The sequence below is a fragment of the Lissotriton helveticus genome, chromosome 2_1 (assembly GCF_964261635.1).
Source record: "Lissotriton helveticus chromosome 2_1, aLisHel1.1, whole genome shotgun sequence".
NCBI classification, from domain to species: domain Eukaryota; kingdom Metazoa; phylum Chordata; class Amphibia; order Caudata; family Salamandridae; genus Lissotriton; species Lissotriton helveticus.
The window spans coordinates 1,971,505,959-1,971,524,237 of NC_136059.1; the positions used below are offsets into that span (position 1 = coordinate 1,971,505,959).

Genomic DNA, 18,279 nt, shown 5'->3' on the forward strand with positions numbered 1-18,279 from the left:
TTGTCCGTCAGGACCTGAACCGACCGACCGCAAAGGGAAGGGAGGAAGGCCTTGAGCGCCAGACGTATAGCCCGCAATTCCAGAAGGTTGATGTGAAGCAACCTTTCCTCTGGAGACCAAAGACCCTTGACCTCCAGATCCCCCAGATGAGCACCCCACCCTAGAGTGGATGCATCCGTTATCACTGTGGCCACAGCTGGAGGCAGTTGAAAAGGCTTCCCTTGAGACAGGTTGCCTTCCACTCCCCACCAAGACAGATCCGCTGCAGTTTCTCTAGAGATCCTCACAGACTCCCTGAGATCTCCGTTGTGTTGATACCACTGCCTGCGGAGGCACCACTGGAGTGCCCTCATGTGCCAGCGTGCATTGTTGACCAACAGAATGCAGGAAGCCATCAGACCAAGCAGGCGAAGGACCTTCAGGACTGGAACGACCGCTCCATTGTGAAATAAAGGAATCAACTCCTGTATGTTGCGAATCCTTTGTGGAGGAGGGAATGCACGACACACAGTTGTATCCAGTACCGCATCTATGAACAGGTTGCGCAGGGAGGGCACAAGGTAAGATTTGGGCACATTTATCTAAAAAGCCAAACCTGTACAACAACTGTGTTGTCACATGCAGATGATGGTGCACCTTCTCTGGAGATTCTGCTTTGATCAGCCAATCGTCCAGATCCGAAAATACTGGTATCCCCGATCTTCTGAGATGTGCCGCCACCACAGCCATCACCTTGGTGAAGACTCGAGGCGCAGTAGTAAGACCAAACGGTAGAACCACAAACTGGTAATGTTGCGATCCCACCGTAAAACGGAGATACTTCCTGTGAGACTGCAGGATAGGGATGTGAAAATATGCATCCTGCAAGTCTATTGACACCATCCAGTCTTCTTCCATCAGCGCCTGAAGAACCTGTGCAAGGGTGAGCACCTTGAACTTCTCCTGTTTTAGGTAAAGGTTCAAGATCCTGAGATCCAGGATTGGACGAAGTCTGACATCCTTCTTGGTTAGCAGGAAATACCGGGAGTAGCACCCCTGACCCCTTTCCTGCTCTGGAACCACCTCTATCGCACCCTTTCTTAACAATGTCAGGACTTCCTCCTGCAGGAGTGACAGGTGTTCCTCCGTGCAGAAACCTTGGCAAGGAGGGTAATTCGGAGGGAATTCCCGAAAGGGAAGAGCATACCCATTTTCTACGAGATTGAGAACCCAAAGATCTGATGTAACCGATTCCCAATCCCGTAGAAAATGGGTAAGCCGCCCCCCCACTGGGCCCACATGATCTGGAATGGCGGATCTAGGGCTGCTTTTCTGTGGCTGGGGGGTTGGAAGAGGTGGAGGAGGAGGAGGCTTGACGTCCTCGTGGACGAGCTCTTTGCCTACCCCTGTATGATTTATACAGTGGATTCTGCTGTTGCTGCTGCTGCTGTTGACCTTGACGGAAGGGACGAAATGAAGAACGTCCAAAACCCCTAAACCTTTTTGTAGATGAACCTCTAGTCTGCAGCCCCAAAGATTTGGCAGTAGCCCTACTGTCCTTAAATCTTTCCAAGGCTGCATCAGCTTTTTTACCAAAAAGACCAATACCGTCAAAAGGCAAATCCAATAACGCAGCCTGAACGTCCGCCGAAAAGTCTGATGACTTCAGCCAGGCAGCCCTTCTAGAGGCAACAGCAGTTCCCATGATGCGAGCAACAGAATCAGCGGTGTCTAGTCCACTCTGGATCACTTGACGTGCAGCCGCCTGCACATCAGCCAATACCTCATCAAAATCCTTCCTGTTGTCATCAGGAATTTTAGGAGCCAACAATCACAAAGAATCCATCAGGGCATGTATGTATCTCACCATAAGGCAAGTGGCATTAGTCGATTTTAAAGCCATACTTGCTGAAGAGAAAGACTTCTTCGCAGTCTGATCTTGTTTCTTGAATTCCTTATCCCCAGGCACTGAGGGAAAGCACCCACAGTCTTTTTTGAACAGGCTGCCTGAATAACCAGACTTTCAGGCAAAGGATGCAAGGATAAAAACTCAGGATCCCCAGGTGCAACTCTATACCTCCTTGCAACATTTTTAGCTACTGCAGGAGCAGTAAGAGGCTTGCTCCAAACCTCCAAAATAGGTTCAGTCAATGCTTCATTAAAGGGAAGCAACGGTTCAACAACAGAACTTGGGGAATGGAGAACCTCAGTCAAGAGATTGGATTTATATTCCACTGTAGGCAAGGTTACATTTAAAAGTTCTACAGCCTTCCTCATGACCATGTGGTACGGCCTAACATCCTTTGAAAGGGCATCAGACACAGATGGCAGCTCCCATTCAGGAGAAAGCTCCAAACCACTAGCTTCTCCTAGATCGTCAAAACAGTCCTCCTGAAGCTCACCTTCTTCCATCTCAGCCTCAGCTTCTCTATATCTTTGCTCCTCTATGAGGCGCTGAGCATCCCTTCTGGATCTCACTTTCAACAGCCGTGCTGTTGGATCCGTGAACTACTCCGACGGAGCCGGTATCGACGTCGATATCGAATCCGTAGGCCCAGGGCGCTGTTCTCGAGGTCGACTCGGAGCCGGCGACGTCGGTATCGGCGTCGACGAGTAATGCCAAGGCGCCGTCGGAGCCGGCATAAAAGGCATAAAGGGAGCTGGAGCATAGGAGTGGGGAACTCCTAAATTATACGCCAGAGGACCCATAGGACCCGAAGGTGCACTAGAGGGGTACCATGCTCTGGAATAGACACCATACATAGCGTTTAAAAACGCAGTAGGGTCTTGACCTGGAGGTGGGAAAGGTGGGTATGAACCCACAGACTGACCCTTCAGAGGTTCCGGATTCGTCTCCTCTTCCACAGGTGGTCGTGTCATCGAACCCTCATCCAAAGGGAGTTCTTCATCCTCTCGAGCCGGAAACAGCGCCTGAGACAGATTCAGAACCGAAGTCAGCGATTGAACCTGCGACTCCGAAGGCGAAGCCTCACCTTCTGGATCCAAGACCTCTGGTGATGGAGACACTACATCCTTCCCATGCTTCCTCTTTGGCGACTTCGGTCTCGAGTCCGAATCCTTACCTGAGTGATGCCGAGATTCATGCCTTCACTTCTTATGCTTCTTTTTCGACTTCGAAGCATGACCGGATGACGACTTCGAAAGCGACACCGCTCGTGATCTTGACCACGATCTCGACCTTCTCGAACGGGATCTCGAAGACTTCTTATCCTTACTTCCTCTTAACTTCGCCATTAAAAGCTTAGTCTCCCTCTCTCGAAGCGCCTCGGATTCATCTTCTTACACGAAGAACAGCTATTGACATCATGGTCCGAACTCAAGCACCAGATACAGTCCTGGTGCGGGTCTGTGATCGACATCATTGTAGGAGAGTGGGGTCTGCAATCCTATGGTCACCCCAGATTTTTGCTTTTTGCTTCACTGGTTTACGACTTTCCCTGGCTGTGGGCCTGCTAATCAGACCCACAGCCTAGCTGTTCTCTCTCTAAATTGACAACCATGTACTTTAGGTGCATTTACCAATTGGTACTGGGCCACCTTATCAGTGCCTGTACAGTGTACCTTAGGTATCCAGGGCATAGGTGTACCCAGGGCCTACCACGGGCTGAAGCATGTATTATGCCACCCCTGGCTGGCCATCTAAAACTGACAACTGGCTGCATGACAGCTGGGGCAAGGTGGTGTAATCACCCTTTGCTATAGATATAGTATACCTATATCTAACCCTACAATGGACACATATACTCCTAGCAGTCACTCCTATGGCAGGCCTTATCAATCCTGAAGGCAGAGTGCTTGGAATTATGTGAGATGGTGCTCTAGCATGAGCTGAGCCTGTCTACAGCTTTCGGAACCAAGTCCTTTAGCTGTTTCCATGAGAACGCTATACCATATACTCTTAAGTGCATTATCAACCTCGCGGTTAAATGCTAACTCTGGTATAACATTATCAAAACATGTCGAGTAAGGTGTCATACGAATTGGAATACTACCCCCTCGCCAATTCTGGCGACGGGGGTAGCATTTCACCCATCTAGAGGGACACGACATGTATGTAACTGAGAACCCCGGTTAAAGTTAACTCGAGCCTTGGCATCACAAAATGGATGCTGCCACCACTGACACAAGTCTGACCTCCTGCTGCTGGGAGTCCTTCCAGCGAGGGAGGCTTGGACAAAGGGTTTCCTGCCTGGGAGGTGCTAGCACCACCCCAGACAGGATTTTGTGTATTGAGGTAGGGAGGCCTGAAAGGAATGAGACATGCCTGGGGCACACAAGGTGCCCTGTGCATACACCGGTTCAAACCAGTTGCTGGGGCACTCCAGCCCCAGCTCTGGCGGGAAACCGGACAAAGGATAGGGGGTGTAACCACCCCACTTCCTGGTCCGACCCAGGGGAGGGACCTAGTCAGTAGTGCAGCCCCCTTTAGCAGGATAAAGGTAGGAGCTGGTCCCATTCCAAATTAGATTATCCTGAACAACTCAACAAGAAGAAACTCTGGACTTCGACGTTCTGCTCCACAGAAGACTGAAGAATCTCCCTTGTGGGCAAGGAGTGTCCACCCTGCAACTGCAGGCACCATCAAGCGTCCAGCGGCTTCCCTTTGTCGTCTTCCCTCGAGTATCCAGACTTCAGAGCCCGACGAGACCCGGATTCCCAGACCTCTCTGACCTCAACTCACATCTGCAGCAAAGCTGAGACCCGTGGGTGCGACGAGACACGTGGGACTGGCCATCTTGAACGAACCTGCACTTCGCTTCCAGCACGACTCCCGAGGTAAACTCGACCAAGTGCTTTGGGGATTGAGAAGCCCCAGCCCCGAGCAGCCCCTGCACCGAAAATCAGCCAGCCAGCTTCCACGAGATCTGCGTGGGGCCCTTCTGCTTGTTTGCTGCTCGACACGTTGTCTGGTCACTTGCCGGCTGGCTAGTGGCCTCCTAGACGACGAACCTTGAAACCTTCACTGCTGGTCTTGTTGCTCCAGACTGGCCCTTGCTCCCTTCCAAAAGAGGGGCACCCCGGACTCTCCTAGTCCGCAACAGATGCCTTTTTCACTCACCGCGTGGGTTGCCTTGGCCAAGGCCTGTTGACTCCAATCCCAGATCCGACACCGCCGACAGCGAGAGCCTGCGTGGGACAGCTCGTGCCTCCATCCTGGTCGTCGAAGACACCTCCTGGTCCACGTGGCTGCAGAGTCAAGCGTCCACTCTTCACCCGATCGCGACAACAGCATCTGGTTCCTTCCTGGTTCCACACCGGTCACTGGCTAGTGACTTTGAACACTCTCCCCTCTGCTTTCAGGTCCTCTTCTTCACTGATCCACCCTTGGATCACGCCGGACATCTTCCTCCTGGTCGCCTGCAGCATCTTTTCTTCCAGGCTCCATAGACTTCAACGCGAGAACCCGACACACTTTGACACCTATGCACCCGCAGCCCGTGGGTGAGGTAACAAGAGCATTTCGGTGCTCAAGGGTAGTTAAACTGTCCTAGTGTCCAGTTCCACAGTTGTTTTAGTCCTAACTAGTCAGGATTGTCCGTACTCACCTTTAACTTGAACTGTACTGTCCATAGACGTTGTTACGCATCTCGCGTGTGAGTTCACACTCTGCACACGCGTCCCGTGGGCCTCCTATTACTTACCTAGAGTCAGTGTAGCGTGGTCCCATCAATCCTACAGCCTCTAGACAGCTCCATTCCTTCTATCGACTTTCACATTCCACTTACTTAGTATATGGTTTGTCGTGCCCCTAGGGCACCATTGTAATTTTGTGCAACTTATCGTATTTTTCGTAAGAGATTGTCATGTGCTTAGCCCTCTGACCTCATAAAGAGTTCAGAGGTGTTGTTATTAATTAATATAGTGTTTATTTTCATAACCTGTGTGGTGTCCTTTCATCTGGTATTCAAGGGGTTATATTGTGGTAAAACAGCTGGCTTCACATGCCAAAAGAGTTTAGCCTAAGACTGCTTTGTCCATGCTACCATTAGGATAGCTGGTCTATAAGGTTGACTTACAACCAATCACCATAAGGGTTGTTTGGACTGATACAAGGTGATCACTAGAACTAGTGAGCATCATATATCAGGCCAACTTCTCACAATCATTTTGCCGCATTCTCTACATGGCTTGAATCCGGTCTTCTTAGTCGACATCCTCAGAGAGACAAAGAAGCAAGAAAACAGAGAAAACAGTAACAAAGTTACCAACAGCTACAGAGATACCCCGAAACCGTTAGCGTCGACGACGCGGAAAAAAGGAAACTGACGTCATCACGCCGGCGTGGGCCCATTATGGTGTCGGTGACATCATCGGAGTCGCGTGCGATGCCGTGCCTCTGTGACGTCGTCCACGTCGGCGCGAAGCTATGAAAATAATTTCCGAATGTTGCTGACGCAAGGGGATATTCACAAGGTGAGGAATCCACTGGCAGATGTATCTATCAGAACTATGATTTGGAACACTTTTTTATAAAAAATAAAAAACTATTGAAATTCAAACAAAAATCCAAAGGCTAAACCGTTGTTATAGTTAGAAAAACATTACTTATTTTTTTATACAAACCAAACATAAAATACACAAATACACATTTTAAAGTTATTGTTATACCTTAAATGTATACATTACGCACCACCTTTAAATTAATATAACTTTACCTATTCTTTAACTACATAAAAAATATAAAATAGTAAACATGTACCTCCTTTATAATTTGCGTAACATCTTCAAATCATTTAATCTCTTGCACCTCAATACACAGTGTTTTTAACTCCATGGCCATACTACATTACCTGTAAGTCGCGCTTTCTCCATGCACAGCTTATACCGTTTTATATTATTTCACTTCTATCATTTAAAATAATAGTCTTTATTCTAATAGTTATAACATCACGAATCACATCTTTGTGATCAAGGTGCACGGTAGAGTGGCAAGTTATATTTAATGTAGTCTGAGTATGGAGTGGAGTGGAATACATTGTGTATGGAGGTGCGCAAGTTATAATTATTTGTTTTTATAATCCATTGTATTGAATTTTACATCTGTAACAGAAGTATTACCTGGAAAAACCTCAATCCAAGTTAAACATTTCTCTCCCCCCTCAGAATTAGAGTTAGAATAATTTTAAGGTGTCGCATAAATTATAAATTAGAGGTATGAATATAAGTTAATGTTTTATTTTTGTGTAGTTTAAGTTTGGTTTGCAGTTAAAGAATAAATAAAGGTATATTAACCCGTTCCGTGCTCGAATCGGCCAACGGCCGACGCGAGCACTACCTTCTGGGTGCTGCGCAGGACCGTTGGCCGACGCAGCCCCGCCCACTCCATAGATCCCCCGCACCGCGGCAGAATGTCCACCGCTGTAGTTGAAAACAATGTGTTTAGTTGCCCCGATATTCTATTGCCTTTGGTAAGTGTTCCTCCACAATGGTTTTAGGCAAACATTAAAAATTATGATGACAGTTAGTTGCTGCACAAGTAACATCACTTCGTGGCCCTCATTTGGCCGCGTGCTCCCCTTCCTTTATCACCTACCCGCAGATCCTCGTCATTATGATCCGAGCGCCTGTCCATTTTGTAATGTCCCAATCCAGTTGGCGACTCACTATTGTGGTTGCGGCGGTTCTGACAGACTGCAAAAATAAGATTCACCAAATTGCCACTGACTGCTGTTGAACTCTTTCTGAGTGGGTGCCTCCGTAGCAAGTGTGGCAATGCGTATTTAAATTATAAACGGGTTAATCTAAAGATGGTGCGTAATGTATAAATTTATGATATAACTTTATCCTTAGAATTGTTTATGTTTGCATATTGTAAGTTTAGTTTGTATAGCTTCACTAACTATAACAATGGTTTAACCTTTGATAATTCACCAAAGGCGAAGCACTCAGCGGGTTCCAAGTATAGATTTATTAGCCCAAACAGAGGCGTTTATGCATCCTTGTCTTTATCAATGTTTGTATGGATTGCTGGTGTCCCATTCGATTTAAAAGCAGCTTGCTTCTCTCCTATTGGGTGAAATCATAGAAGGACTAGTAGTTCACAAAGAATAGTCTATAGTAGTCTCTGCCATCTTTGCATGTAGTTGAAAACAATGTGTTTAGTTGCCCCGATATTCTATTGCCTTTGGTAAGTGTTCCTCCACAATGGTTTTAGGCAAATATTAAAAATTATGATGGCAGTTAGTTGCTGCACAAGTAACATCACTTCGTGGCCCTCATTTGGCCGCGTGCTCCCCTTCCTTTATCACCTACCCGCAGATCCTCGTCATCATGATCCGAGCGCCTGTCCATTTTGTAATGTCCCAATCCAGTTGGCGGCTCACTATTGTGGTTGTGGCGGTTCTGACAGACTGCAAAAATAAGATTCACCAAATTGCCACTGACTGCTGTCGAACTCTTTCTGAATGGGTGCCTCCGTAGCAAGTGTGGCAACGCGTATTTAAATTATTCACCAAAGGCGGAGCACTCAGCGGGTACCAGGTATAGATTGATTAGTCCAAACAGAAGCATTTCAGCATCCTTGCCTTTATCAATGTTTGTATGGCTTGCGGATGCCGCAAAATGAATAAAAGCAACCCCTGACACGTGTTTCTATCTCATTAGATCTCTTCAGAGAGGTATAGATTTGTTCAGACACAAGGGAGCACCCAGTATAAGTCAAAACAAAACACTTTCAGGCATAGACTGACGCATAAATTATGCAAAAAAAGGAGCAGAGAACTCTGGGTAGTTCTCAAGTTTAGGTGGAAAGCAGCTTTAGTATAGAGCACTCTCAACACCAACAAAACTCTCTGAAGAAGTCTAATGAGAGTGAAACACGTGTCAGGAGTTGCTTTTACTCATTTCAGGTTGGCTTGGATGGTATTTTACCAATCCAAAACTGTAATATTGTGCCTGGAGTGGTAAAAGGCTTTGGCCATTTTACAGCTCGGTATGGATAGCACTGTGCTAATTCTATGCTTAAAGACTTTGCTGTAGAAATGGCAAAATACTTTGTCCCTTTCTATCTCTGCATGGATGGCACTGTGCTATTCCTACGCTTAAAGACTGATAAAAAAGCAGGCATTTGAGTGTCGCTGGTGTTGAGTGCCCTATAATGGAGCTGCTTTCCACCTCAACTTAAGAACTACCCAGAGTTCTCTGCTTCTTTTCTTGCATTATATATATATATATATATATATATATATATATATATATATATATATATATATATATATATATATATATATACACACACATATATACACACACATACCCCTAAATGTTGAGCCTTTCAGGTGCAGGTGCATGCAAATGAGCCCAGAGCTGGTACGTTATAATAGATTTTCCTCCACACAATGCAGAGGTCAGTTTCTTGTCAAGAGGAATGGACTGGTTTTTAGCATCATGCTGTTTTCACTGCCTTAACCTGTCAAAAGGGACATCTGAGTGCAGCAAAAATAGCCTTGATAAATCCATCCACAGGAAAAAGTATGCACAACGCACTACAATAAACACAATGCTGAATGCACAAGTTACTACTTGCATAACGATAGATCTGTAAGAGACATTAGTTAGTGATAAATTCCTTACCTTAGAATATCCCCAGGCGTCAGATTGGATCCGGAAAGTTTTGCTAGCAGTACCCCTGCGCATCAGTAGGTGGCGTCCTGCGGCTGTCACTGGCGTCGTCAGCGTCGAGGTGACATCACAGAGAGTACTTAGGCGTCACCCATGACGTCAGTTGTGTACACAACTTTCCGCGCCAAGAACATAGAGCCATGAAAGATACTGACCATTGGTGCACAAAACTAGGGCCTTGAAAGGGATGACCTTAACCCTGGTAATCAGTTCACTGAACGGGGAGGATGAGTGGGGCGGTAAGGAATCTATCACTAACTAATATCCCTTATAGATGTATTGTTACACAAGCAGTAACTTGTGCATCTGAAAGAGACATGTTAGGGATAGATTCCTTACCTTAGAATAGATACCCCAGCAATACCAACCCCGGTGGTGGGTCTGCGAACAAGATTACACCAGAAAGTCAAGGAGCACAGAGCGGCCAAAGAAGCAGTCTCTCCGGACCCGACTGTCAAGGCAGTAGTGCTTGGTGAACGTGTGCAGCGAGGCCCGCGTAGCTGCCTGACAAATGTCCTGCAAGGAAACACCGCATCCCAAGGCAGTAGTGGCTGCCGTTGCCCTGGTGGAATGGGCACGCAGCCCCAGAGGAGACTCCTTCTTAGCCAAGGAGTAACATGCCTTGATGCACAGAACAACCCACCGGGAGATGGTCCTCTTATGCACGGCCCGACCTTTTTTGGTTCCCACATATCCAGCAAAGAGCTGGTCATTCACCTGGAACTGTTGCGTACGCTGCAGATAGAAAGCGAGCACCCGTTTTGGGTCCAGACGGTGGAGCCTCTCCTCCTCCCTAGAGGGATGCGGAGGCGGAAAGAAGGTAGTGATGACCTGCCCGATGTGGAAGGGCTTGACAACCTTTGGCAGGAAGGAAGGACGGGTCCTCAGAACCACCTTGTCCAGATGAACAGAGAGGAAAGGAGGTTTAGAAGAGAGCCTGGAGCTCGCTTACTCACTCATCTGGCAGAGGTGATAGCTACCAGGAAAGCCGTCTTGAGAGTGAGAAGACGTAAGGGACAGTTATGAAGGGGCTCAAAGGGAGCGCACATCAGAAAGGTCAAGCCAATATTCAAGAACCACAGAGGCATTATGAAAGTCACGGGTGGAAACGTATGCGTAATGCATTTGAGGAAACGGTTAACAAACGGGGACTTAAAAAGAGAAGGCTGATCTGGAAGCCGTAGAAAGGCAGAGATGGCCGAAAGACAACCTTTGATAGTGCCCAGAGCACAAAAGGAGGAACAGAAGAACTTCGGAAAGAGGGGCAGAAAGGTGATCCACAGCCTTTGCTGTGCACCATGCCACAAATTTGTTCCACCTGCAGGCGTATACCGTTTTAGTGGAGGGAAGCCTGGCTGCCAAAATAACATAACTGACTTCGGGAGGAAGGTCGAAAGCTGTCAACTGTCGCCGCTCAATCTCCACGCGTGGAGGCTGGACAGGTTCGGGTGAAGGACCGTCCCCTGCTGTTGCTGCGAGATCCTCCCGAACAGGCAGACGGATCGGGGGATCGAACGCCATGCTGAGTAGCTCGGGAAGCAGTATCTTCGTTCCCAATCCGGAGCCACAAGGATGACTTGGGCCCGGTCGCGCTTGATCATCTTCAGCATTCTGGGCAGAAGTGGTATAGGCGGAAAGGCGTATAACAGACCTCAATTCCACTCGCGACGAAAGGCGTCGCCGAGCGAGTGCCACCTTGGAAATTCCAACGCGCAGAACTGATGACATTGCATGTTCTCTTCGGTGGCAAATAGATCTAACCAAGGCTATCCCCACTGCTGAAAGAGACCTTGCGCCACGTCAGAGTTCAGACGCCAATCGTCATGCATCAAGCACTGGAGGCTGAGTTAGTCCGCCCTGGCATTCAGAGAACCTACCAGGTGTTGAACCACCAAGGTAACGCCTAGATGTTCCAGCCATGTCCAGAGGGGCAGAGCCTCCTTACATAGTGTTCAGGACCCCACCCCGCCCTGTTTGTTGCATTACCACATGGCAGTGGTGTTGTCCGTTAACACCTGCACCACACTTCCCCTGGACAGAGGGAAGGAATGCCTTCGGTGCAAGTCAGATCGCCCGAAGCTCCAAAAGGTTGATATGGAGCCTGGACTCCGTCGGAGACCAGAGGCCTCTGATCTCCGCCTCTCCCAAGTGGTCTCCCGATCCCAGGAGGGACGCATCCATCACCACTGTGTGCTCCAGTTGGGGAAGGGAGAGGATCTGACCCTGACCCAATCTTGATTCGTGAGCCACCACTGCAATTGTCGAGCAGCGCCCTCCGAGATCTGGACATGATCGGACAGGTTGCCCTGATGCTGTACCCACTGGAACTTCAGGTCCCACTGCAGAGCCTGCATATGCCATCTGGCATGTGTCACCAGCAGGATGCAGGAGGCCATCAGGCCCAGCAGCCGGAGGGTCAACCTGACAAACCCGAGAAAGAAGCCGAAAGATCGGAATCATAGCCTGAATATCCCGGACTCCCTGCTCAGGAGGATAAACCCGGAACTGCGTCAAATCCAGAACGGCTCCGATGAAGGGGAGCTACTAAGAGGGACTCAGGCGCCACTTCGGCATGTTGATGGAGAACCCCAGCAGATGCAGGAGGTCGGCCGTAGTCTGAAGGTGGCTGACGACTGTTTGGGGCGAGCCCGCCCTCAACAACCAATCGTCTAGGTAGGGGAAGACTGACACCCCTGACCTGCGCAGGTGAGCTGCGGCCACCGCCATCATTTCGTGAACACCCAAGGGGTGCTGGTAAGGCCGAAGGGGAGCACGGCAAACTGAAAATGCTCCTGGACTACCGTGAACCGCCAGTGGGCCGGCAGGACGGGGATGTGAAAGTAAGCGTTCTGGAAGCCCAACGCCACCATCCAATCTCCAGGGTCGAGGGCAGCCAGGACCTGAGCTAGAGTCAGCATTTTGAATTTCTCCTTCCGGAGGAAGCGATTGACGTCCCGGAGGTCCAAGATGGGGCGCAGACCCCCCCCCCCCTTGTCCTTCTTGGGGACCATAAAGTAGTGGGCATGACAACCACTCCCTACTTCCTGCCCTGGAACGCACTCGATGGGCCCCTTGGCCAACAGGGCTGTGACTTCCCGTTGGAGAAGCAGCAAATGATCGCCAGACATGCGGTGGCACCGAGGTGGCATGGCCGGAGGGGAGGACTGAAAGGGGAGGGAATAACCCTTGCAGATTATTTGCAGCACCCATTTGTCCGACGTGTTATCGCGCCAGTGGGGGAGGTGGTGGCGGATCCGCAAAGCACGGACTAGGAAGGTTTGGAGGAAGGAGCAGCAGGGGTGGTGGTGGTGGACTGACCAGCGCACTGATTCCCGACCCGTCCCAGCAGAAGCCACGGCCGCGCTGGGTCTGCACAGGCTTGTTGGAGAAACGTGCCTGGGTACCTCTGCCCTGGCCACGAAAGGAACGAAAACCAGGAGTGGCCGGGTTCTTAGCAGAAAGACCCAAGGACTTGGCCGTGGTCCGTGAGTCCTTAAAACACTCCAAGGAACTGTCAGCCTTATCGCCAAACAAGCGGGTGCCGTGAAAGGGAATATCCATGAGCAAGCCCTGGACATCGGGCGAGAACCCAGTCAAACGTAACCAGGCGTGGCGTCGCAACGCCACCGTTGTAGACAACGCCCTGCCCAATGAGTCTGCGGTGTCCAAACCACACCAAATGGCGAACTTAGCCGCATCCTTTAATTCAGCAATCGCTTGAGAAAGGACAGCCTGGACTTCCTCAGAACACTGAGGCAACACCTGAGCAACAGTATCCGACACTGCGTGAGAGTAGCGGCCCGACAAGCAGGCGGTGTTCACCGGCTGCAGCCCCAAGCTGGCCAAAGAGAACAACCGCTTACCAAATTTATCCAGTTTCTTGGAGTCCTTATCCGGCGGTCCAGCGGACAGTGGGGAGGTCGAGGCTGAGGGCCTTGGCAGCCCGACGGAGCACCATTGTGTAGAAAGCGCCCTCCTCCATCAGATGAGACATCGAGGTCGCCGGAGTCCTTCAAGTCATCCACCCAATTCTGCTCGGAGTCACACTGCAAGGGGGTCCTCGGATCCTTCCCAGTCCTCCTCAGCCTCCGGCACCTGAGGGGCCGGTCGTGGGGGCGGGGCCGGAGCCGGAGAAGGAACAAACAGCATCGGAAATGACACAGAGAATGGGGCCAGACTGGCACCGCCTCCCAATGCGGAGCCCAAGCCGGAACAAAATGGTCCTGGAACCGAGGCAAGGGCAGAAGGAACGGCACACAATGCGGCGCCAAGGGTGGAGCCGAGGGAAGTGCCGGAGCTGGCAATGCTGCACCTCGTGGCGCCGGGGCCGGAGCCAACGGCGTAGTATCCTGTTGCGCCGGGGCTAGATCTGCTGGTGGAGCCGCTGGGCCAACCGGGTCTGGACACGGGACCACGGGGCACGCCGGTGGGAGCCAGAGGCCAAAAAAGGCAGTCCATGGCAGCAAGAAACTCTTGCACGTGTTCGGGAGTCGCCGACGACGGACGGACCCGGGTAGGGCGGGTAGACCGTGGGGCTCCCAGGCTCTAGAGAAGCCACATGGGTGGAGCCCCTGTCCCCCTCGTGCGCCTCCCAGGAACGACAGGGGGATGTCGGAGAGCAAACACCCTTCTTGACTTCTTTTTATGGCGTCGCTTACCAGAATCCTAAGGCGAAGACTTGGAGCTCAAGGAGCTACGGCTCCGGTCCCGTGAGCGGTCCCGGGAAAGGCCCCAGGACCCGGAGCAGCAGTGGGACGAATGCCGGACCTCCAGCAATTTCCGGCGCTGCTCCCTCAAGGCCTTCAGGGCCATGGCTCGACAGTACCGGGAGTCGTGATCAGTCTCCAGGCAGTAGAGGCAAACATCGTGGGGGTCTGCCACCGACATATTACGGTGGCTGGCCCCACAGGTCTTAAAGCCAGGCATCCCTACGTGCACCAGAGAAAAAAAAGAAGGGGGGAGATAAAAGTCTCAAAAGTAGTCAAAAAGTGACTAAGGTCTTGCCTTGCTCCATCCGGATCTGCGCTTGCTGGCATGGAAAAATAAAGAACTGACGTCAGCGCGCATGGGTGGCACCTAAGTACTCTCCGTGATGTCATCTCAGCGCTGACGATGCCAGTGACGGACGCGGAGCCGCAGGATGCCACCTACTGACACGCAGGGGTACTGCTAAGGAAAACTTTTCGGATCCAGTCTGACGCCTGGGGATATTCTAAAGTAAGGAATTTATCACTAACGTGTCTCTTTCAGATATAAAACAACAATGCATGTAAATGTGTGCATCCTCTAACTGCAAGTAAAAACTGTTAAGTGAACCATGTCATGGTCTTTTGTTTTCAAGTACAAAGCTAGCTCCATCCGGATCTGCGCTTGCTGGCATGGAAAAAGAAAGAACTGACGTCAGCGCGCATGGTTGGCGCCTAAGTACTCTCCCTGCTGTCATCTCAGCGCTGACGATGCCAGTGACAGATGCGGAGCTGCAGGATGCCACCTACTGACACGCAGGGGTACTGCTAAGGAAAACTTTTCAGATCCAGTCTGACGCCTCGGGATATTCTAAAGTAAGGAATTTATCACTAACGTGTCTCTTTCAGATATAAAACAACAATGCATGTAAATGTGTGCATCCTCTAACTGCAAGTAAAAACTGTTAAGTGAACCATGTCATGGTCTTTTGTTTTCAAGTACAAAGCTAGCTTAATGGGGGCAATAATAGGCCCTTTCCTAGACCATCAAAATAAAAACAATGCTCAGCTTGATTCATTGGTATGAAAGGGTTATAGTTACCTGTGTCCGTAGAATACACGCGGAAACTCTTGTCCCAAAAGCCACAGACCAAAATGAAACGGTTGTCTGCAGTGATGACAAAGCACTGCGAATGAACCTGAATGCTTTGATCAAGAAGGTCAGTGATTTGCCTCCTGTGCATCCCTGTATTACTTGCTGCAGGAAGAAAATAATACATGTCAACACAGACATTCAGACCATAGTACTTCTCAAACAAATTGCATATATGTTAAAGGCTCATTTTGATCATGTTAAGCTGGTTGCAAGTGTTCTAAAACCACAGTATCAAATGGAAAGGGATTTACATGAAAAGATGAAGGTAAAGAATGATTTAGGAGTCACTTTTAATTATATGTATGTGTATATTTAAGTATGTGTGTGTGTGTGTGTGTATATTTATATATACCTCACTCCGCGTCTCTCCGGAACACACTCTTCCAACACGGACCACCGATTTTGTGCAAAATTAGTTTATTGCTATGCCGCCATATTGTTTTGGTGCATGAGAGCCATGATCACATGATATATATATATATATCTACACACACACACTTTAAGGATTCCCAGCCTGCCGGGTCAGAGCTCGGTAAGCGGGTGCCACCGCTGACATTCATATTCCACCAGGAAAAAACACTTGGTTCTTTGTAATCAAGATATTGTACATTATCAAAATCTACACTTGGAACCACTGCATTTAACTTTTGGAAATGTCCAGCTATCATCACTATGATTGTGTCTGATCCTAATCTGAATGAAGTTCCTTCTCAGTGTGTACACATTTTAAGTTTAAAAGGCGAACACATGACTGCCTTGCATCTACATAGGATTATGACCTTTGAGCAAGTCGAAACGTGTCATGTTTCTCTGTGAATAAATGATTTGGATTACAGGTTGGTGGGCTCGTCTTTCAAACAGCAGGAAAAGCGAGTGTGTTTTCATTGTGGAATATATATGTCACTTATGACACTCTAATTTGCATGTTATTTGTCCAAACAGTGCTCTTTTACTACATATTTTAATTAGCTCAGCGTGTTTAGTTTGGCACAAGATTTCTGACTGACTACTCATCTGTGTAAGATGCCCACTGAGAGAAATTTGCTAATAACTGTTGGGACAGAAAAGTCCTTTGCATGGTAATGGATGTGTGCCCTTGCCCTCAGTGCCCACCTGTACCGCTGTCCAGATCCGTGATGCTGATTTTTGTTGTCATAGGCAAACACGGATCATGTGTGTGCACCATGACACAGGCCTGTATCATGGATTGGAGTCATGGTGGACCAGGAGGAGAGCCTAAAGTCCTACCCTCACAGTGGTGGAAGCCTAATGCCTTCACCAGTAATTAGGAAGCACAAACGCGGTGGTGGCAATATATGGTGCAGATCAGTAGTAGTGGAGAGGTCCTCTTTAACCTGTGTCACTAGAGAAATGCTTACAGGCTCACTCACCTTTTTAAAGTTCCACTGCTGTGTGCCTAACTCACCATTGGCCTACATCAGTTCGTTGTTGAGTGCTGCACAGCAAAGAGTGGTGACTCTGGGCTGGATGCATGCGTGCCTTTAAGGATACAGCACAGGGATAGAGAAGGGCTGTGCAGTGTATGCATGGTGAGTGTGTGTACTGGGTGTATGTATACCTGTGAAGAATACATTACATGAGAGATGTAGTGCTGTGCAGGGCATGCATAGGGAATGCATGTCCTGAGTGTACGTGTACTTGAGATTAGTAGAATATATGAAGAGTGAAGCGTGCATGGGAATGTGTGTATTAGGAGTGTGTGTACTAGGAGTGTGTGTGAGTGCATGTAGCACACCATGGCACAATGCAGAAAGGCTACAGTAGTGAGTAGTGCACGCCAAGTGATTGTGTGTGCTAAATGTGTGTGTTTCTGTGGTGGCACAATACATGGAGGTAACAATACTGGACAGTGTGTGTGCTGTGTACATACACTGAGTGTAAGTGTGTCTATAATGGTATGTTACATGGAGGACCCAGAGTCCCATTTTGGTTAGACCAGGCCTGCCTGCTGAAGACATTAGAAGGCGAGGAATGTCCCAAACGAACAAGTTACTTACCTTTGGTAACGCTTTTTCTGGTGGATACAATATCTGCTTGTAGATTCCTCACCTTAGGAGGACAGAATTTTTTTAATGAGGTGCTTGTTGACACTCAAGCTGCTGCTCGGCTAGTTATCTAGAGTGGATTGGACACAGCTGACTCGGTGGCGAGAGTCATGGGTTCTTCAATTGCCACCAGAAGAGCGGCATGGTTGAAGTCTTCTGAATTCTCTGCGGATGTCCAGGCTGCTTTAATGGATTTGCCCTTTGATGGCTCAGGCCTTTTCGGGAAAAAGGCTGATGCTGCATTGAAGAGATTCAAAGACAGCAGAGCAACAGCTAGGTCTTTGGGTCTGCAGTCTAGAGGAACTGTGAGCAAAAGGTATAGGGGATTTGGAAGGTCCTCCTTTCGTCCCTATAAACAGTCGCAACAGCAGCAAAATCCACTGTATAAATCATATAGGGGCAGACAAAAAGCTCGTCCTCGGGGACGTCAAGCCTCCTCCTCCTCCTGCTCTTCCTCTTCCCACCCCCCACCAACTTCAGCAAAGCAGCCCTAGATCCGCCATTCCGGATCATGCGGGTCCTGTGGGGGGTCGGCTTACCTATTTTCTACGAGATTGGGAATCGGTCACATCGGACCTTTGGGTTCTTAATCTCGTGGAGAATGGGTATGCACTTCCCTTTCGGGAGTTCCCACCAAATTACCCTCCTTGCCAAGGGTTTTGCTCAGAGGACCACCTGTTGCTTCTGCAGGACGAAGTCCTGGCGTTATTAAGAAAAGGTGCGATAGAGGGGGTTCCGGAGCAGGAAAGGG

The 18,279-nt window shown here is 49.2% G+C and overlaps 1 protein-coding gene across 2 annotated transcripts in view; it reads right to left on the reverse strand.

Moving 5' to 3' along the window:
* The window catches only part of LRBA (LPS responsive beige-like anchor protein), a 2,244,423-nt gene that overhangs the window by 124,750 nt on the left and 2,101,394 nt on the right, over nucleotides 1-18,279 (reverse strand). For both annotated transcript variants that reach the window (XM_078676915.1, XM_078676916.1), the window contains exon 52: nucleotides 15,409-15,564. In XM_078676915.1, the coding sequence (XP_078533041.1) occupies nucleotides 15,409-15,564 (156 nt within the window). The remainder of the gene's footprint in view (nucleotides 1-15,408; nucleotides 15,565-18,279) is intronic.